The sequence below is a fragment of the Physeter macrocephalus genome, chromosome 11, assembly GCF_002837175.3.
Source record: "Physeter macrocephalus isolate SW-GA chromosome 11, ASM283717v5, whole genome shotgun sequence".
NCBI classification, from domain to species: Eukaryota; Metazoa; Chordata; class Mammalia; order Artiodactyla; family Physeteridae; genus Physeter; species Physeter macrocephalus.
Window position 1 is genome coordinate 61,621,711 of NC_041224.1, and position 22,555 is coordinate 61,644,265.

Below are 22,555 nucleotides of genomic sequence, written 5' to 3' on the forward strand. Positions count from 1 at the left end.
TGCCGCAGAGCAACTAAGCCCACGCGCCACAACTACTAAGCCTGTGCTCTAGAGCCCACGAGCCACAACTAGTGAGCCCACGAGCCACAACTACTGAAGCCCGTGCACCTAGAGCCCGAGCTCCGCAACAAGAGAAGCCACTGCAATGAGAAGCCCTCATACCACAATGAAGAGTAACCCCCGCTCACTGCAACTAGAAAAAGCCCGCGCACAGCAACGAAGACCCAATGCAGCCAAAATAAATAAATAAATAAATTTATTAAAATAAATAAATTAAATTAAATTAATACTATGTTGGATATGGTAAGGGGTTCTAAACAGGTACGTCTAACTAAATTAATAAATTAATGTGATAAAGAGTGTGTACCATTTGCATCCCTAGAAGTTGTATATTTTTTTGGACCCTCTCATTGGGGAAACAGCCCATCAGTTTATATTCAGCCACCTAATATGTAAACATATTCATTCGGGAGGTGATAAGTTTTGCTGGCCATGTCCTTTAAGGCCTGGGATACACAGTGTGTAGGCTAAAGTTTACTGGGGGAGGATCCAGGAATATGGATGGAGCACTAGCCTGAAACAGATAAGAAGTCAGGTGCAAATTTCACCTCTTGTTAATTTCCCTTGGTTAAATCTGCAGGACTAGCCTGAAACCTCCTGGTGGTGGTTTTGTTGTTGTGATTTGTTTTTTTTTTAGGCTAAATCAGGAGAACTTGGCAGGTCCCTGAAAGTGTATAACAGCCCATTTTCCTTTTTTTTTAAAAAAAGCTGCTTTAAAACATATTTTAAAGCCGTGGATCCTATTTTAAATGAAATCCTATAAGGAACACCAATATACTGTTGAAATATCAACAAAGCTTCACGTTGTGGGTTTTTAAAAATATTTATTTATGTATTTGGCTGTGTTGGGTCTTAGTTGCGGCATGTGGGATCTTTTCATTGCAGCATGCGAACTCTTAGTTGCGGCATGTGGGACCTAGTTCCCTGACCAGGGATCGAACCCGGGCCCCCTGCATTGGGAGCACAGAGTCTTAGCCACTGGACCACCAGGGAAGTCCCTCACATTGTGTTTTGATTTCAGAATTCTCTGAAGCCTTTTGTTTTATTCAGTCTTATTTCTAGACCTCTGTGAAAAGAGACAACAAACCAAGCTGCAGTTTGAAATACTGGAAATTACACTCTGGTTTTTACAATGTTGGTGAAATTAAGAGCTTTAGCTTGTGATGGCTAAAAAGACCAGTGAGTTCATTTTACGTGCAGTTAATCTGAAATGATTAACAATAGACACAACATACAAATCATCAGCTATGCTTTAATCACTGCCCATGATCATTCATGGATGTTTCACAGTATTGACAAACATAAAGGTTTACATTTTACATGCACAATAACAGTGTATTAATGGGAGAGTCCTTATTTCTTTGAATGGTGGAAAAACACCACACAAGAAATCTCCAACTGTTGAAACAGCAAGGTCAAGTTTGGTCTTACCTGTGAGTTTGTCTCAACCTGATTAATTGGCAAAGAGGGTCATTGTTTAGCATTTAGGTTATAAACATCTTTGTGAACACTGTATTTTTCATCTTTTCTCAGTAGCAAAGAAAAATTAAGTCCTAGTGCTTTGTGCTAGGACTTAATTCCCCTTAATCAAAGTTACTTCTCTTCTTAAAAGGAAACTTATGCCTCTTATATTTTCTTTCTCAAAGAGAGGACTTGTGTTATTATATTTTTACTATAATTCAGAAAAATTTCAACCAAGACATCTTCTGGTTGAAATAGGGTAGAAATAACCTTTCTGTTTCTCCTAGTTACTGGTACAACGTCCACCCCCCAAAAAGTGGTCCCTAGAATATAACTTAGGGTCCCACAGAATGCAGTTTCGAAGTCTCCAATCTCTCTCTACGTAGCCTGTAGTCCTCAGATCAAATAACACAAATCCAGAAGCATCCCCATCCCCACCCAAACCTCCCTCCACAGACATCCATGCAAACCGGAAATCAAATGATAGCATCTTTGGCAAGCCCTCTAACTTTCCAACGCCTCGGTTTTCCTGCCTGCAAAATATAAAATCAGTTTCATATCTGAAAATGAATAACAATAGCAAGTGTTTGTTGGATCTTTACTTTATGGCAGGCCCTTTACATAGGCTCTCTCTTTTAATCATAACCACCACCACCCTATGAAGAAAGTAACTGCTGTTATTTCCATTTCACAGATGGGGAAACTAAGGCACAAGGAGTTACGTTCCTTGCCTGGAATTGCACAGGAAATGGCAAACCAGTCTTTAAACCCATGTGGCTTGAATCCAGCCCCGAGGCCCTTAACTGCTCTGCCTTAATTCCTGAGAGGGAGTGGTGAAGGTGAAGGAGACCAGGTGGGCAGGCAAGGTGACCAGCACAGGCTTGGCACAGAGTGGGTGAGGGTTCCCATCCTTCGAGGGTGACTTGTCCTGGTTAGTTGGGTGCCTATCTGTCTCATCTTTTCCTTTATACATTTCTTGGGGACAAGGACTGTCTTTTCATCTTTTTTTTTTTTTTTTTCCTGTGCAACATAGGAATACAGTGGTATGGAGGACACCTATTTTCCTCCACTCTGTGTGTCACAAACCTATGCAATTTTTATTTCAGTTAAATTCTCCTTTTCCCTCCAACTACTGCAGCTCACAGGGTGTAATCAGCTCTACATTGAGCCCTTAACCTTATTCGTCACACGATAAAAATGCCAGACACACTGGTTGAATGAAGTGTGTGAATCATATGCTACTAAGTATTACCCTCCTTTTGTATGTTTCGTCGGGTCATCCTTCCTGGATGGTGTGTGCTTTGAGAGTAGGGACCATTTCTTTCCTTTTTCTTGCCCATGACATTGAAATCCAGGGAGAACCAGGGGACCAAGGTGGGCAAGTCCGTGGAAACCCAACCTTGGTCCCATTATTGCTAGAGGTTTTTCTGATGTGCCTGAGTCTCCCCTGGTACCAGACCGTTGCCTCTCATCCTGCCACCAGGTGAATTAGTGGTACATCTGGGAGTGAAAGTGTCTTGGTGATTTAGATCAGAAAACCAGGAGGACCAAGGCGTGCCAGGCCCACTTACATCAGTGTTGTTCATTTGTTTGCAAAGTATCAACTTTTATTTTTTAACCTGGGTAAAATGTACATGTGCTTTAAAAAATTATTTTCTATATTATTTTGTCATTCAGAAATATTTTGTAACTTTTTTTATTGTGGTAAAATATACACAACATAAAATGTATCATTTTTAAGTGCATTTTACTTTTACAGTAGTGAGCAACCATCACTACTACCCATTTCCAGAACTTTTTAGCCTCCCAAACAGAAACTCTGTACCCCTTAAACAACAACCCCCGTTCTTCCCTCCCCCCCAGCCTCTATTCTGTCTCTGTGAACTTGCCCATTCCAGGCCCCTCACATAACTGGAATCATGCAACATTTGGCCTTTTGTGCCTGGCTTATTTCACCTGGCATAATGTTTTCCAGTTTTCATCCATGTTGTAGCATGCATCAGAACTTCATTCCTTTTGAAGACTGAGTAATATTCCATTGTGTGTGTAGACTGCATTTTGCTTATTTGCTAATTTCTCTCTTCACCTGCTGGTGGACACTTGGGTTGTTTCTGAAGCACTCCTTCTTGGATGGTACTCTAACCCAGCCGCACCTCGGATTGGGACTTGAACCCACGAGCTCTGACTTAGGAGGGGTCTCAAACCCACTGTCTTTTAATTGAAATGGCTCACCTGGTGTCAGGACTTACTGAAGCTCAGGTTCTTTTGTCTCATTGCACAGATAATTCAGCGTGAGGCAAAGCAATGGGCAAAGGGTGAGTTTATTAGCATAGGATGCTTGTGAGAGATACAAGCGGGCAGGCAAGGGAGCACAGCGCTGAGAAGAAAGAGGGATACATTTTTATAATCAAAGCAAAAGTGGGGAGGGGAGAAGACCACCTTCTTCCTTATTCTTGGGCAGACATCAAGGCTTACATCATTAGTTCCTCCTTTGACCCTACATGGTTTAACTGGGACTGTCATGGCACTATTTAAATCATATGTATATTAGCAAAAGAGTGGTAACATATACTAAAATATGGTAATTCATCTCAGGTTTTAGTATCATGTCCCCTTTCACCTAGTTTCTTTCCCCTTTCACCTATATTCCTGTCTTGGTTACATGCAGAGATGCTACTCTTTAAGGACCATTAACTCCCTGACTTCATGTAACAAGATTCAGACCCCATATCTATTGTCTTGTGTTTTAACTATCGGGATTTGTGGCTTGAGTGTGTCTGGCGCTGGGATGCACCTGGTCTTCCTTCAAGGTAGTGCTGATTGTTGCTAGGTTACTGGGTTCTTTTCTCGAGTGGTCATTAGTTTACAACAGTCTCCCAAACTCCCTTCCTCCCTGTCTTTAATCCCCTAGTGGGATTTCTAAACTATTTAATTATCCTTCTCTATCCCTATCATTTCCACCTTTTGACTATTATGAATAATTGCTTACACCAGCAATTATTATGCTTATAATTGCTGCTTACACCAGCAATTATTATGAATGATTGCTTACACCATAAAGATGCATATTTACGGTGAAACGTAACTATATTATATTTTGCTACATAGTTCCAGATAATAATGCATAGGACCTAAAGAACTATAATAAAAAGCAAAAGTATAAACAAACCACAATAGCAAAAAATCACTTTAAGTTCAAAGAATGAACACCACTGCATCATTACATAAGCATTTGCTGCAGGCCTGGGATGAGCCAGGCACACACCCTGCGTTTCCAACCATCTCAGGAGGGTCCTCCCCAGTTGGGACGGATGGGGGTGCAGGGGAGACAAGGCCTAGGCGGGTGGCTTTGCCTGCAGGCAGATGTGGATGGTGCTGCAGGAGAGGTACAGGCAAGGTCTTGGGGCCTTCGGAGGCAGGGACAGAACCCGTCCGTGGGGCTCTGAGGAGGTGGCAGATTTGGGGAGTAGGTGAGGCATGGACTATGGTAAACTCCTAACTCTGCTCTTTCTTTGTGGAACCCAGCTAGTAGTTTTCAGTTTCTTGGGCCTGCCCTGAGGGCTTTGGGTTCCTCTAGTTTACATTACTCATAGCTTATTAAAGAGTCTGAATCCTGCATTTAAGCAGCCCTGTTGCTCTGATTCAAAGTGCCTCGGATTTACCTGGTCCGGTCCTTTGGTGTGTCTTAAGGCAACCACGCTCCAGTCATCCTTGTGGAGGTGCTGCATCTCTTTGGGTGATCTGGAGGACAGCGCTTGATGGACTCGGACCCAGGATCACACTGTCTGTCCAGGTGTAGCACCTGATGCAGGGAAAGTGAGCAGCCCCAGCTCTCCCCGAGCTGTGTGACATTGGGGAGGTTACTCCACCCCTCTGACCCTCTTGTGCAACATGAGGGCATTGGGTGACCTCTGTGGCCCTTTCCAGCGCTGTAATTTTATGATTGCCCTATTATGATTTAAGTACCTCCCTCTATCACTCTCGGAGTGAATGACTCAGCAGTCTGAGAGTTTCACTATTGTTTTTAAGGAAGCCTGGTTATTTTGCCATCACAAGCAAGGGTATGTTCCTTAGGTAAACAATCTGACAGTCTTGATCCAGCTGGTGTTAGGCTGACACTCACTGGAGTTCTTCATGCTGTATTCTTTCAGTGAAGCAGCTCGGACACCGGCTGGCCAGAGGAATCCGGAGCCATGTCAGAACTTTGAGGGAGGCCTGGTGACAGGGACCGGCTGTCACCCACCAGTCTTCCCAGCTCGGCTCCAAGATGCTGAGCCTGAAGCTCCCCAGGCTGTTCAGCATAGAACAGGTTCCCCAGGTACGTGCTGTTGTTCCGGTGGTTGAGTTCCAGGCTGGGACTAGGGCTTGGCCTCTGCAACATGGCGACTGCTATGTCTTCAACCAGTCTGCTCTGTGTACTCCCACTCTCTTCAAGGAGCCCCTCCCAGACTCCCTTGGGGAATTCGAGCCTCCTGTTTCCCTCACCTACACCAAACCTGGAAACGGAAGTGATCCTAAAACCGTTTAAGTTGTAGCCCTTCCCTGTGACATCTGTATTTTTTTCCCGAAGCAGAGTCATTATTGAGACTACTGACTAAAGCTACAGAGGTGAAGCTAGCAGCACTTGTCTGAGTGACAGTTTTTTAAGGATGCTCCCGTGGGTGCTTGAAAGCAGGCCAGGGGCAGAGTCACCTCAGAGTGTGGCTTTGGGGTTGTCCTCATCCCTTGCAGGAGGCCCAGGCCAGGTGTGTGTTGAGGCGATGAAGAGAGTTATTGATCCGCCTGTGCCTGGGTGCTCAGGGGCAGCCACCCCGAAACATCTGGGATGCATTGATGGTCTGCGTTTTTAATAAGCCTTAGGCGAGGTCTTGCTGCTTGTGAGCTGGGCCAGTGGTGCACCTCCTCCTTCCCTTGCAAAGTAAACGTCATCTCATTACACCCTTGTTTCGGTGTCATGTTTCCTTCCTCTTTGACTGAACAAGAATAACTGTTGTTTCATGGATGTTTCATCTGGAGGATGTCACAGAGGGAGGGGAGATCTCCTTTCCACCCAGCCGACCGCCAAGCCCTGACGACTTTCCCCAGGAAAATAAATCCCAAATGATCTCAGCATCATGAATGGAAGGTTAAGAGGAGACAAACTACCAAACCCTCTTCCTAAAAGCCTGCGCGGCTAGGTGATGCCAGCAAGATGGCATCGGGGGAAAATCAGAAGGATGCGGAGCTGTTGAAGGGCAGAGATGAGGACGCGGCAGGTAACAGACACACTGGAAATGAGACCAGGTTCCCACAATGCTGTTGGGCAGGTGGCCCACCTCTGTTCTCACAAGGCTGTAGACATCTCTTCCTGGTGCGCTGCCCCGGTTGGTCCTACCCACAGAGAACTAGTGGCTGTGATTAGCGGGGACACGGTGATCTTTTGATTCATTCACTCGTGACATTTTTAGTGACTGCCTACTATGTGCAAGGTGTTACTCTGTGTGGGGCCCAGAGAAGAATCACATACAAATCCTGCCCTTAAGGGGCTCTCTGTTGGTTGGGAAGATTTAAAATTGTGCAGGAGCACTTCCGTTGCGAAGTGGATTAGGGTGTGTGTGCTCAGAGAGGGACAGATGGGTTCAGAAGAGGGATTGGTCACTTCCATCATGGGGGAGGGGGGAATCAGGGATGGCTCCACAAAGGGGGCGTTCTGTAAGATTGGGTTTGAGGATGGGTAGAATTTGGGAGGCGGGGAGAGCGCTCCAAGTGAAGGAATGGCATGAGTAAAGGCCTGGAGCTGGGAAACCAGGGGGCCGGTGTGGGGACATCCCCCTTGGGGCGGGGATTATGGGTATCTGCTCGGATATCTCCCTGGGAGTTTTGGTCAAGGTTGGGTTCAGAGACTGTGCCCAGGAAAGAAGTGAAGGAGAGAGAATGGTCTCACTGGGGACCTTGGGTAAACTGCTGGGATTCTGAATGTATGGGGGTTCTGAGGGTGAGGACCGGACGGCCCCTGAGGGCTGAAGATTCATGTGTCTTCTCTGTCCAGTTTTTCATAAATGATGGAGATGACAATTTTCTTTTTAGTAAAATGGCACTAGTCAGAGGCAGAGAACCAACATCACACCTCACATCCGTTTACTTCAGAACCTTCCTTGGGCTTCTGCATCCGCTACTGGGTTTCCCAGCATCATGCCCAAGGTTCATGCGGCCACAGAGTAAACACAGTGGCTCTGCCTGCCAGGAGGGTAGTTTTATTTGAGGATTTAGTGGGGGAGGGGGAAAGGCATTTTAAAAATATTCAAACAGATGCAAACATATTAAGGAGAAAATGCATAATTTTCATGAGTATTTAAAATAGGAGACTTCATAGAAATATTAAGTTTACTTTTGGTGGGCTCTGTGGGTTCCAGTACTTGGTCTGCAGAATGACCTTGGGCAGAGTGCCCTTAATCTCCCTACCTCAGTTTCTGCATCTGTAAAATGGGGTGCTGCTAGAATCTGCTTCCTCGGGTAATGGTGAAGATTAAATGAGGTAACTCATGGGAAGTGCCTGGCATATGGTGAAGTCAGTAATGTTGGCCGTTATTATTATTATCAGCTCTCCTGTGCACTCCGCACTTGGAGGGGTGGAGTGTGTTGGGAGGAGACGTTAAGCAGCCCCTCCCACAGACTCCCACCCCAGCTCCCTGCCTGGTATTCACAGGCCCAACCCCTACCCACCTCCCCCACTGTTTTTCATCTGTAAACCCTCTTCTCCAGCCACACTGGTGGTCTCTCTAGACTTCCCACCAGATTGGACATTCACTTCTCTTGATCTCTGTTTGAAGAAGGCTTACCTCCCCTGCCCCTCCATCCCCCTTTCTGGCCTCCTTCTCCGTGGAGCTGCAGGTGCCCTCTCCTTTCCCTGAGCCCCTTCAGCTGTTGGTTGGCACCTCTGCAGGCTGCCCTATACGGCCACCTCTCCCTTCGTATATCAACCAGCTGTGTGGCCTGGGCCACTTCCCTACCCTCTCTGAGCCTCACCCATCAGAGGAGAGTGGGGCACCGCCTCTTGGCACCCTCAGGTTTCTAATTCTGGTGCATTCCTCCTAATGGACTACTCACAGGAAAGGACAGTTCTCCCTTCCCGTAGAAGGTAGGACTTGGGTACATGCCTCACAATTTCAAGTCTCCCTGTGTCTAATAACAGACCTGGGTACGTTAGGGAATTGTGAAAGACGTGAACAAACAGCTCAAGGAATGGAATAAGTACCTAGGTGTTGATTTCTACACAGACCCAACCTAGAGACAAACAGGGAGGTCTAGACAGCAAGTTCATATGGAACATGGCATGACACTTGGCCAGGAAACACGAGTATTTTGTATCAAATTGAGAATCTTTTGTTAACGGTAGCCTTGGCCCCTAGGCTACAGGTAAACTCACCATATGGTCCTGGAAGCCTTAATTTAGGGGCACAGGCAGGAAGATTCCAGAGGTGCTGCAAAGCATTTCCCAGCCTGGCACTGTAGCTCTGCCGCTTACTGTGGGAATTTGGACAAGACTTGTAACCTCTCCAAGCCTCAGTTTCCTTATCTGTGAAATGGAGATAATATAATATCTGTCTCACAGAGCTATTGTGAAGATCCAAGAAAAATGAAATAGAGTAGTGGGATAATTATGAAGGAATGGAAGCAGAGCCAGATCAGTGGCTGGGAGTGGTGTTGGGTAGGTGAGCTTGGGCACCTGAAACAAGAAGCCATATCTCAATAGGCAACTGGTTTCTCCAGCCAAGAATTTCTCAAAGTGGGCGCTTGGATCACCACCACGAGAATACCTGGGAGCTTACGAAAGGGAGTCATGATTGCAGGCTTTTTGTATTGTTCTTGATTTTAATCCAAATGAACGCTTTCAACATTTCATCATTTAATATAATGTTAGCTCTTTCTGTGTGTATGGGTGTGTGTGTGTGTGTTTGTGTGTGTGTGTACGTGTATAAATAACCTTTATCAGGTTAAGAATATTCCTTTCTATCCCTAGTTTCCTAGGATTTTTTTTCCCTCTAATCAGTAATAAATTCTTTTTTCTATCAGTATATCTTTTGAGATGGCCATATATGATTCATTTAAGTTATTAACATGGTGAATTACATTGATTGATTTACTAATGTTAAACCAACCTTGCATGTATTTATTTATTTTATTTATTCTTTTTATTTTTACTTACTTACTTACTTATTTATTTTGGCTGCACCGCACAGCATGTGGGATCTTAATTCCCTAACCAGGGATCAAACCTGTGCCCCCTGCAGTGGAAGTGTGGAGTCTTAACCACTGGACCGCCAGGGAAGTCCCCAACCTTTCATTTAAATATTACTTGGTCATGATGGATTATCTTTTTAATCTATCGCTGAAATCAGCTGATATTTTGTCTAGGATCCTTAAATCTATTTATTGAGTTGGCCTGAAATTTTTCCTTCTTATACTGCCCTCCCCTGGATTGGGGATTAAGATGGTGCCAACCACAAATGAGTTGGAGAGTGTTGCCTATTTATTCTATGGAAAATATATGTAGTATTTGTATAATATTAGAATTATACATTCCTGACAGCTTGGTAGAATTTACCTGGAAAATTGTCTGAGCAGGGCCACCATGTTGCCCACCCAAGGGAGCATCGTTTATCTCTTAGTCTGTGTGAATGACAGACTGTGGATTGTGCAAGGAGCAACTCGATGCTACAGCTGCATTTTCTCTGTAGAAAGTTTTTCTTTTTTTTTTTTTTTTTTTTTTTGGTATGCAGGCCTCTCACTGTTGTGGCCTCTCCCGTTGCGGAGCACAGGCTCCGGACGCGCAGGCTCAGCGGCCATGGCTCACGGGCCCAGCCGCTCCGTGGCATGTGGGATCTTCCCGGACCGGGGCACGAACCCGTGTCCCCTGCATCGGCAGGCGGACTCTCAACCACTGCGCCACCAGGAAAGCCCGAAAGTTTTTTTTATAACAGTTTTGTTGAAATATAATTCACATACCATAAAATTCTCCCTTTAAGAGTATGCAGCTCAGTGGGGTTTAGTATGTTGACACACACAAAACCATCACCACAGTGAATTTTAGAACATTGTTAATACCGTGGAAAGAAACTCTGTACCAATTAGCAGACATTTCCCACTGCCCCCACTTGCAGGCCTATGGCAACCACTAATTTACTTTGTCTCTATGGATTTGTCTCTTCTGGATATTTCATATAAATGGGATCATGCAGTAGGTGGCCTTTTGTGAATGCCTTCTTTCACTTAGCATATTGTTCTCAAGGTTCATCTGTGCTGTAGCATGGATTAGTACTTCATTTGTTTTTATGGCTGAATAATATTCCATTTATGGATATACCAGTTTGTTTATTCATTCTTCAATTGATGAACACAAGTTGTTTCCAATTTTTGGTTATTATGAGTAATGCTATGAACATTTGTGTACAAGTTTTTGTGTGGACATATTTTCAGTTCCCCTAGGTAAACACCTAGGAGTGGAATTGCTGGGTCACATGGTAACTCTATGCTTAACTTTTATTTTTATTGTGGCAAAATATACTTAACATAAAATTTACCATCTTAACCATTTCAAAATGCACAGTTCTGTGGTATTAAATACATTCACCTTGTTTGGCAGCCGTCACCACCATTCGTCTCCATTCTTTTTATCTTGTAAAACTGAAACTCTGTACCCATTAAATAAGAACTCCCCATTTTCCCCTACCCCAGTCTCTGACAACCACCATTAATACTTTTTGTCTTTATGATTTGACTACTTTAAGTACTTTATATAATTGGAATTATATAATATTTGTCTTTTTGTGACTGTCTTGTTTATTTTACCTAGCATAATGTCTTCAAGGTTTATCCATATTATAGCATATGCCAGAATTTCCTTCTTTTTAAAGACTGAACAATATTCCATTATATGTACATAGCACATTTTGCTTATCCATTCATCCATCAATAAGTACTAGGTTGCTTGTATGTTTTAGCTATTGTGAATAATGCTGCTATGAACATAGGTGTAGAGATATCCCTTCAAGACCCTGCTTTCAATCCTTTTGAGTATGTACCCAGAAGTGGAATTGCTGGATCATTTGGCCTTTAAAAAAAATTTTTTTTTGAAGAACCACCATGTTGCTTTCCACAGTGGCTGTACCATTTTACATTCCCACCAACAGTTCACAAGTGTTCCAGTTTCTCCACATCTTCACCAACACTTGTTGTTTTCTGGTTTTGTTTTTTTTTTATAGTAGCCATCCTAATGGATATGAGGTGATATCTCATTGTAGTTTTGATTTGAATTTCCCTAAAGATTAGTTATGTTGAGCATCTTTTCATGTGCTTGTTGGCCATTTGTATATCTTCTTTGGAGAAATGTCTACTCAAGTCTTTGGCCAGTCTTTAAGTTGGGTCATTTGTCTTTTGTTGTTGAGTTGTAAGTGTTCTTTATATATTTTTGATATAAGTCCCTTATCAGATACATGGTTTGAAAATATTTTCTACCATTCTGTGTGTGGCATTTTCATGTTATTCATGGTATCCTTGGAAGCGCAAAAGTTTTAAAATTTAATATTATCTATTATTTTTCTTTTGTTCCTTGTGCTTTTGATGTTATAGCAAAAAAAACCTTTGGCTGATCCAAGGTCATGAAGATTAACTCCTATATTTTCTTCTAAGAGTTTTATCCCTAAAATTTAAGTCTATGATCCATTTTTTTGTGTGTTAGTTATTGCATGTGGTGTGAAATAGGGGTCCAACTTTATTCTTTTCTTTCATGTGGGTATCAAGCAGTCCCAGCACCATTTATTGGAAAGACTGTTCATTATTTCTTCATTGAATTATCTTGACACCTTTATTGAAAATTGATTGACTGTAAATGTGAGGGTTTATTTCTGGATTCTCAGTTCTATTCCATTGATCTGTTTGTCTCTTCTTATGTCAGTACCACATTGTCTTGATTACTGTGTTTTGTAATGAGTTTTGAAATTGGGAAGTGTAAGTCCTTTAAGCTTGATCTTCTTTTTCAAGATTGTTTTGGCTGTTCAGGGTCCCTGGCATTTCCTTATGAATTTTAAGATCTCTTTGTCAATTTCTGCAAACAGACAAACCAACAAAAAAACGAGCCAGGATTTTGAGAGGGATTGTACTGAATCTGTTGATCAATTTGGGGAGCATTACCATCTCAATAATGTTAAGTAAATTAAATCCATGAACATGGACTGTCTTTCCATTTGTCTAGTTATTCTTTAATTTCTTTCAGTGATGTTTTGTAGTTTTCAGTATACAAGTCTTACACCATTAAAATGATTTGTTAAATTTATTTCTAAGTATTTTATTGTTTTTGATACTGTTGTAAGTGGAATGTTTCCTTAAATTCATTTCAGATTGTCATTGCTAGAATATAGAAAACTGAGTTTTGTATATTTATCTTATATCCTGCATGCTTGCTGAACTAATTTATTAGTTCTAATAGTATTTTAGTGGATCCTTTAGGAATTCCTGTATGTAAGATCATGTCATCTGCAAATAGAGATAGTTTTGCTTCTTCCTTTTAATCTAGATGCTTTTTATTTCTTTTTCTTGTCCACTTGACCTAGCTAGAATCTCCACTACAATGGTGAATAGAAGTGGTGAGAGCAGACATCCTGATCATAGGGGAAAAGCATTCCGTTAAGTATGTTAGCTGTGGGTTTCTCGTAGACGGCCTTTGTTGGTTTAAAGAAGTCCTATTACTATTTTGTTGAGTATTCTCTTGTCATGAAAGGGTATTGGATCTTGTGACATAATTTTTCTGTGTCTATTGACATGAATATGTCATTTTTGTTTTTCTGCTCTCTTCTTGGTTAATCTTGTCAGTTTGTCTTTTTTAAAAAAAAATTTGTAAAGAAGATGATTTGGGCTTCGTAGAGCCTCTCTATTACGTATTTTATATCTCTAATGTCTTTTATTTTTATTATTTTCTTTCTACTTTGGGTTTATTTTGCTGTTACTGCTCTACTTCTTAAGTTACTCACTCTACCATTGTAACGTAAGCAATTAAATATATATATATTTCTCTCTAAGTATTGCTTTAACTGCAGTCCACATATGCAGTTTTAATTAATTTCTATCTTCCATTTCGATTTTTTATGCAACTTAACGATTGCCCAAGGTATCCATAATTGAAATGTGTTAAAATCTTTCCTAACGGTGTCAGATTTGTGAATTACTCCTTGTAGGTAAGTCAATTTTTGCTTTATATATTTTGAGCCTCTGTTTTTTAGGTCCATCCAAGTTTGTAATTGTATCTTTCCGGTAAAGTTCTTATTATTTCTAAAAAATGATTCTCTTTATATCTAGTAATGCTTTTTGTCTTAGCATCTGTCTGATAGTTGTACAGTGACTCCAGTTTTGTTGTTTTTGATATGTGTCTGGTTTATTTCTTTCCTTACTTTGACTTGTAATCTCTCCCAGTCCTTATATTTTAGTTGTGTCTCATGTAAATGGCACATAGTTGGATTTCATCTAGATTGACAATATTTGTCATTTAAAGGAACAGTTTAGTCTGTTTATATTTATAATGAGTATTGAAATATTTGCATTTATTTTGATCATCTTATGTGCTTTCTATTTGTCCTGTTTTCTCTGTTGCCCTTCCCTTCCTGCGCTCTTTGAATTGAGTTTTACATTCTTCTTTTCTTTTTCCTTTTGAACATGCTGTTTTCCCCTGCCCTTGTTTTATAATTAATATGCTGGAAATATTCTCTGAATTTATCAGCTTAATGGTTACTCCAGCTATCTTTACATGAATAACTGTAGGAAGCAGTTATTCTAGGCTAGGCTATGCTGAATTTAAACATTACCCCAGGTAGCTCAGTGACTTAACAAAGGTTTATTTCACCCTCACATTACATAGCTAAGTGGTCAGTGAGGAACTGTGAAGGGCCCAGGCAGATGGAAGGTCTGCCACCTCATAGCTGCTCCATCTGGAACATGTGGCCTTCTAGGTCGCCACAGAAGGGGAAGAGAGAGAGGTGTCTCAGGTTGGGTTTCCCAGAAACAGGCTCTGAGACAAAGATATACATGCAGGAAGTTCATGAGGGAGTGTTCTCCGGAACACCTGTAAGGAAGTGGGGGAAGCAGGCTTGGGTAGAAGGAGAAGTTGCATCAGAGGCCTCTGCTGACCACCCAGGGAGCTCTGGAGTGGGGTTGCCCCTTCGAGTTGTCCCCAATGAGAAAAGAAGGCCAGGACTTTGTATCCGTCCTTAGTGGGTATGTGCTGCCCCTGGACAGTGAGCATAATGTGGGCAAGGTAGCAGCCTTTGGCCAAAAGTGATTCCCAGAGAGGGATAGTGGCTCAGTTCTGAAAAGGGGAAGAGTTGCATCCCCAGTCCATCATGACGTCTCCTACAAGAAGGCATTGTTCTTCAACTGCCCTGGCCTGGAATTAACTTTAACCAGAAATAGTCAACATGGCCCCAATCTAACGACAAGACAGTCTGAGAAATGTAAGAAAGCACATGTGATATTTGGTGAGCACCAACTGTCTCTACTATGCCTCACTTAACTTCTTGGATCTGAGGACTGGTGACTTGCAGCAGTTCTAGACATTTACCAGTTATCTCTTCAAATATCACATCAGAACCATTATATTTTCTCCTTCTAGAGAAATATTCGTTATGTCTCGTTTGCTTTTTCACATCTTCTGTCTCTTAATCTCTCTGGACTGCATTCTGGATACTTTCTTTGGATCTACTTTCAGTTGACTAATTTCCTCGTCAGCTTGGTCTAGTCTGCTATTTATCCTTTCAGTGACTTTTTATTTCAATTATTATTTTTTTTTAATTTCTAAAAGTTATATTAGGTTCTTTGCAAATCTGCTCGCTTATCGTTCATATTTTAAGCTCTTTCTTTAAACATATTGAACACAGTTATTTTATATTTCAATATCAGTTCTTTGATCTCTCTTTCTGCTATCTCCTGTTTTTTTGCTGTTTCTCATTCATGGCATTTTGTTTCCAGGTGTGTGCATGCTTGTTTTAACGTAGAAATCCTTCAGAAAGGATTTGCATTTGTTTTGTTGCTTACCTGAGGGAACTACAAAACTTTGACCTCTATCTATTTGTAACCACTTTAAATTTTCCACTTGAGAGTTCTTGGACTGCAGTGGTAGTGTGGATTTGGACCACAAACCCCTATGAAGATGAACTGATGGTTCTGAATTCTTGAGAGAGATTTTTTTTTTCAGAGAGACAACTTTTGTAATTGTATTGTTCTGTCTGGTAGGATTTATTTTACATTCACTTATCTTGAAAGTCCTAGCTTTATTGATAAGGTCTCCTATTAGATTCCCTGCCTTTGATGGGCCTTGGATTTCATCTCTCATTTGCAAAGGCTGGCAGCAGAAACTCTGATGGTGAAAGCAGTGTACCTCACAGGGTTCCTGGTTTCCCTTTGTTTTGAGGGTTTTGTGACTTCCTTGCTTTTGTGCCATCTTGCTGATAGATTTATCCAGCGTAGAATGCAGGCTTCATCCAGCATTTTAATTGTTTTCGTTGGAAGGATCCTTCATGACATCTAATCGACCATCATTCTGCCAGAACCAGATGTTCCCCAGCTATTCTTCCAGGTCCTTCCTGCATCACATGGGTCCAGTGATCCCTTCCTTCTGAAAACTTGTATAACATCTAGTATATCCATGAAATGTTTGTAGCAATCCTTGGTTCCACTAGGCTGGGTGCAGTGAAGCATCCTGGGCTTTTCAATCTAACAAACTAGGAGTTGCATTTTGGTTCTGCTATTTCTTATGAAATAGCAGATGAAGCTCCATCTCACCAAGCTTCAGTTTCCTTTAAAATGGGCTTGACAATCCCTACCTTTCAGTGCTCTCACGATGAGCTAATAAAATCGGGTCTACCCCTGCCATGTGCTGGATCTGAATCAGGAGAACAAATAGAGGCCACAGACCATATGTCTAAATATGTAAAAGTCACAAATGAAGCTCATAGTTATATAAATTCTACCTTGACAAATATTCCTTCATAATGACAAAAAACAATATGTAAAGCTCTGATTTTTGTATAGCTAACGCCAGCAAAATGTCAAAGACAACTAAACTTAATTATTATTGCACATGTCTGGATATAATGTTGATGGATTAGTGATGTTTAGATGGGCATAACATATATAATTCATAAATTTACATGTTTATTCTATAAAATTTATTTTTCTTGCCTTCATTTCAGCAAAATTTTGAGATGTTGTAATCAACATTATCACATAATTTGTGTTCTGTTAACAGTGATGCCAAAATAGACCATTATTCTTGAATCACTGTAGTTCTTAGATTTTTTTTTTAAATTTAATTAATTTCATTTGGGAGAAACTTCTGTTGAGTTTTTATTCAATTCTGCTGAGGCAGAGCAACTGGAATTATCAAAAAATATTCTTAAAGCCACATTTAGAATCAGGAATGAGTATAAATTTTTTTTTTTTTTTTTTTTTTTTTTTTGCGGTACGCGGGCCTCTCACCGCCGTGGCCCCTCCCATTGCGGAGCACAGGCTCCGGACGCGCAGGCTCAGCGGCCATGGCTCACGGGCCCAGCCGCTCCGCGGCACGTGGGATCTTCCCGGACCGGGGCACGAACCTGTGTCCCCTGCATCGGCAGGCGGACTCTCAACCACTGCGCCACCAGGGAAGGCCTGGAATGAGTATAAATTTTACATACCAAGTTCAAACGTTGTAATGAGGTTTCATATGATAGTTAGAATTAAGCGGGAAAATTATTAAATATTTTAATTTCATGTGGATCACCATCTTTTATGTTGCTGTTTTCACTTTCTTAAAACAATATCTAGATCCATATAGTACTTACTTGATTTTTCTTTTTCCAAGAAAAAAATATAAAGAAAACAGAATAGCATCTTGCTCAGTCAAAATTATACCTCAGTTTGCAATGGCCAGAAAAATAATTTCTGTGGGAATCAATTTCAGGATTGTTTGTATGTGAATCTTCTCTTTCCTAGTCCACAGACATTTTTGTGTCCTTATTTGAATTTTATTTTATTGGAATATCATTTTTGTTGCATATTTCATGTGTGGCTCCTTTAGTTTAGAAAAGTCCTAGAGATATTTAAAATAATAAATATGCATTTTTAATCCCTTTAAAAGTGAAATAGCCAAACTAGATTTTTTTTTTTGTAGGCTTTTGCTAACAACATCCCATAACATATATCTGTGGACAGCTCAGGTTCAAACCTAATGTCATTTCCTACCAAAGATGGGATTTGCTCTGTATTTGAAGACCTTCTGTTGTTTCACTGATTTCTTTCAGTCATCTTGCATCTTGCCTAAATTTTACCTAAGTGTTTAATGATATTTATTTGGCATTCCCATTGCAAGAATAAGAATAATAATCTTTGAATTGTTCCAAAGGAAGGCATCAATTCTCCTAGTAAGAAATTGAAACCATGTGCTGCCATCTCCAGCTCTAAGAATGCTTTTGGATTTTTGGACAAATCCTGACCTTGTATTAGTTTTCTGTTGTTGCCATAACAAATTACCACAAATTTGATGGCTTAAAAAAGAAGATAAATTGATTATCTTACAGTTCTGTAGGTTAGAAATCTCACATGGGTCTCACTAGGCTAAAATCAAAGTGTCGATGGATTCTCTCTGGGGAGAACCTGTTGCCTTTTCCAGCTTCTGGCAGCCACCTACAGTCCTTGGCTCCTGGCCCACTCCCTCCATCTGCAGAGCCAGCAATGTTGCATCTCTCGACCCTTCTTCATAGTTACATCCCCTTCTACCTCTCCCTTCCCACTTTTAAAGGTTTTTTTTTTTTTTTAAATTATTTTATTTATTTATTTTTGGCTGCATTGGGTCTTTGTTGCTGTGTGAGGGCTTTCTCTAGTTGCGGTGAGCGGGGGCTACTCTTCGTTTCGGTGCGCGGGCTTCTGACTGTGGTGGCTTCTCTTGTTGCGCAGCATGGACTCTAGGCGCACCGGCTTCAGTAGTTGTGGCTCGCGAGCTCTAGAGTGCAGGCTCACTAGTTGTGGTGCACGGGCTTAGTTGCTCCACGGCATGTGGGATCTTCCCAAGACCCGGGCTCGAACCCGTGTCCCCTGCATTGGCAAACGGATTCTTAACCACTGCGCCACCAGGGATGTCCTCTCCTTAACACTTTTAAGAACCCTCGTGATTACATTAGGCCTACCTGGATAATCAAGATAATCTCCCTATTTTAAGGTTAGCTGATTAGCAACTTTAATACCATCTGTGACCTTAATTCCCCTTTGCCATGTAACCTAACATATTTACAGGTTCTGGCGATTAGGACATGGACATCCTTGATAGGCAATTATTTTGCCTACCACAGACTCAAATCATGTTATCACAAGCTTGCCCGTGGCAGATTTTTAAATCAATGTCTAAATTTTAAGATTATTTTTCTAGTTCTTAAATCAAAGACTATTATTATAATGAAGTAAAACTGATGGAGTGCTCCATTGTTTCAACTTCGTCACTTTCTTCTTCTGCAGATCAACACTCCGTATAATGCTCGTCATTCAGTGGGACTTCTCACCCTGGTACACCTGCCTGGACTGAGTAACATTTACTTTTTAAAAACATCCTATGTGTCTGTTTTTTTCACTTTATTGCTCATTAAAGTACTAATATCCTTCAGATCCTCCATCCTAGATACAGTGATCATTTGTTTCCCTACTTTGTATCCATCTTACATGTTCGGCCAGAAGAAGTTTACCATCATCTTGTATAAATATTGTCTTGCATGTATGGAAAGCATCCTTATGCTTGACTGAATATTAGACACTTATTTTTCAAAGAACATCACCCCAGTGTTCTAAATTGACCTTTATCTGTAATTGCTTAATACCAACAATGGTTGGCTATTAATTCAGACAATTTACAGTTCTAGTAATTGCATGTGGGTTGTGTACCAGTGATGTTTTATGTGTTTTAGATTGAGAACCTAAGTGTTCTCTTTTACCAGGACCAAGCATGGTCCGTCCTGCATGAGACAGTGGCTTGGTGTCCGACCCAGTGTCAGGCACGTGGCAGATACTCACTAAATGACGAGTTATACTCGATACGGCAGTTTGTGGCCTGCTCTCTTCCTCCGCATTCTGTCCATGCCTCTGCCTACCAACACCTCACCAGACTCCTCACTGGTCTCTCACTGTCCCCTCCCTTGCTTTTCATGCCTGTGTCTTTGGGTTCATCTTAACATACCTGAAGGGCACCTCCTCTTCTGTGATGAACTACAGATTCTGGACAGGGAGGTGACAGCACGATGCTAAGGCAGAAGCCTGGGCTGGGAAGCCAGAGATAGCTGCAGAATCAGCATGTGCTGGGAGCATGTTGGAAATGCAGACTCACCCCAGCCCCGCTGAACTGCAGTAAGATCCCTAGGTGATCTGCAGACACCTGGAGGGGCGCTTTAGAGACTTTGTGCCCCGACTTCACCACTTGCTCTTTGTATTAGCTCGAGCTGCCGTAAAAAGTACCACAGACGGGGTGGCTTAAACAACAGAAATTTATTTTCTCCCAGTTCTGGAGGCTGGAAGTCCAAGATCAAGGTGCCGTCAGGGCTGGCTTCTTCGGAGGCTTCTCCTCAGCTTTGCAGAGGGCCACCTTCTTGCTGTGTCCTCACATGGTCATCCCTTTGTGCACGCACAGCCCTGGTGTCTCCCTCTGTGTCCAAATTTCCTTTTCTCGTGAGGGACACCAGTTAGATTAGATTAACTGTCTTGTTTTGACTTAGTTACCTCTTTAAAGACTATCTCCAAGTACAGTTATATTCAGAAGTGCTGGAGGTTAGGGCTTCAACATATGAATTTTGTGGGAGATGCAATGCAGAGCAATGACACCACTTTAAAGAAGAAGCAACTAAGGTTCAGAGAAGTGTGTGACGGTCCACAATGACACTGCAGGCTGAGAGGTGAGAGCTTCATCTCTGACAAGCCCTCTGCAGTGGCAGGGAAGATAGTGTGAGAGACCAGGACACGGAGTCTGATGTCTCAGCTTTGCTCCCACTACTTCTGTGATCTTCGATAAATGCCTTAACATCCACAGACCTTAGTTTCCTTTTCCGTGAAATGGGGACAGTAAAAGGCTGTCCCTCACGAGGCCGTGAGGATTCAATGAGATCTAGATGGGAAATGCAGATTAACACGCCGAGGACAGTGGCCTGCTGACCCCGCTCTGACAGCCTCTGTGCTTTGCCTGCCATGAAAATCCTCTCTTATTTACTGCTAGCCAGAATGCCCGATTATTTTCCCCAGGTGATTTGCAGTTTAATAGCTGGAAAAACCAAGGGTTTAAAATGGTCACAGTGGAATTTCAGGCATCAGCTGGCAGGGGCACAGGGCTGTTCTTGGAAGCCGAGTTCGTGACAGGCAGTAAGAGAAAAACCCGCTGACGTGCCCTTCCACCTGGCTGCCTGGGGGTTCTTGCTCCTGAATTATAGGCCGCGCGCAATTTGATTTCATTTCCTTCTAAATTGCCCATCCTGCAACCTGGGAGGCAAGGTGGAGTCAAATCAATTCTGCTGTACAAATATGCCAGCATCTGCTAACTTTGGGCCGCTTACAAATGAGGCCCAGCTATGGAGTATTAAGGCAATGACCACAGTTTGCCTTTGGGGGTCAAACTAGGCACGAACGCAAAATTGTTTTCAAGTGTTTTGCTGTTCAGATTTATGTAGCATGCATTCTGTAAGGATCTACTCTATGTAAAGTGCTTTGCTAAGGCTGGAGCCGGACAATGGAGAGAACGCGTCTCCCTTCCTGTGTTTGGAGGGGCTCAGAGCAGGAGTGGACATAGCAATGCCGCCTCATGAGCGGGGGGTCAAGGTGGAGAGGCAGGAGGCAGAATCACTCTTCTGGGACAGAGGGGCTCCCTTTCTTTTATCCATCCTTTATCCATCTGTCTTTTTTTTTTTTTTTTTGAGGGGCTGCTTAAAATCCTGCCCCCATGTCTGGTGTCAGGATAGCCGGTCAGAGGGAAGCAGGTTCTTTTAATCTGTGCCCAACCCTGGCCTTGGTGGTAAGGCATTCTCTGTAGGTCTGGGGCCAGATTCTTCAGTGTGGTCAAGCTGTCCAGTTTGTGGACTTCCCAGCCCCTCTGTTCCCCTCTGGCTTTTGACTCTATCAGCATCCTCTCTTGCCTCCCAGAATGCAGGGTCCAAAGAGAGAAGAACAGTAGTCATATCCTGAGTCACCGTGGACAAAATGTGGGATACTCTCCCCTGCTCTGGGTCCCATCCATCCACCGTCCAGCTGTGGCTGTCACTGCATCTGAGCTGTCCTGCAGCCCCTCCCTGCTTCCTCCCTGTGTGTCACCCTCACATGCCCAGGGCTCCGTAGTCCCCTTGTTGTAAGATCTCCTGCTACTCGGGATCTGCTGAACTTATTCACATGAAGCAGTGAATAATTAATAACAATTGCTCCTTTCTGGAGTCCTTGCATTTTAACAAGAGGCCAATGCTTTAATAAAAAAAAAAGAGAGGGCTTCCCTGGTGGCACAGTGGTTGAGAATCCGCCTGCCAATGCAGGGGACGTGGGTTCGAGCCCTGGTCCGGGAAGATCCCATATACTGCGGAGCAGCTAAGCCCGTGTGCCACAACTACTGAGCCTGCGCTCTAGAGCCTGTGCAGCCACAACTACTGAAGCCCACTTGCCGCAAGTACCGAGTCCGCGAGCCTAGAGCCCATGCTCCACAATGAGAAGCCACCACAATGAGAAGCCCGCGCACTGCAACGAAGAGTAGCCCCCGCTCACCAAAACTAGAGAAAGCCCGCGTGCAGCAGCAAAGACCCAACACAGACGAAAATAAAATAAATTAATTTTTAAAAAAAAATTTTTTTAAGGAAGAAAGCAAGAAACATAACAGGTAGAATGATAGACTTATAGTTTCTGCTGGAGGGCCTTACGTGTGCCTGCCAAGCACGTGCCATCCTCCTCTCGTGAATCAAAGGCTGAAGGCCATCAGCCCGTTTGCCGCCTTGTCAGCAACCCTGGTGGGTGGGCAGCTGCAAGCCGA

At 42.5% G+C, this 22,555-nt stretch overlaps 1 protein-coding gene across 2 annotated transcripts in view; it reads left to right on the forward strand.

Annotated features, from left to right (window-relative positions):
* Window positions 1-22,555, forward strand: part of PAQR5 (progestin and adipoQ receptor family member 5) — an 82,165-nt gene that overhangs the window by 35,470 nt on the left and 24,140 nt on the right. Inside the window, exon 2 of one of the 2 annotated variants that reach the window (XM_007120396.3) lies at window positions 5,673-5,839. The exons of the other annotated variant lie outside the window; for it this stretch is intronic. Within the exon in view, the coding sequence (XP_007120458.1) occupies window positions 5,789-5,839 (51 nt within the window). The 5' untranslated portion in view covers window positions 5,673-5,788. The remainder of the gene's footprint in view (window positions 1-5,672; window positions 5,840-22,555) is intronic. 2 annotated transcript variants of the gene reach the window in all.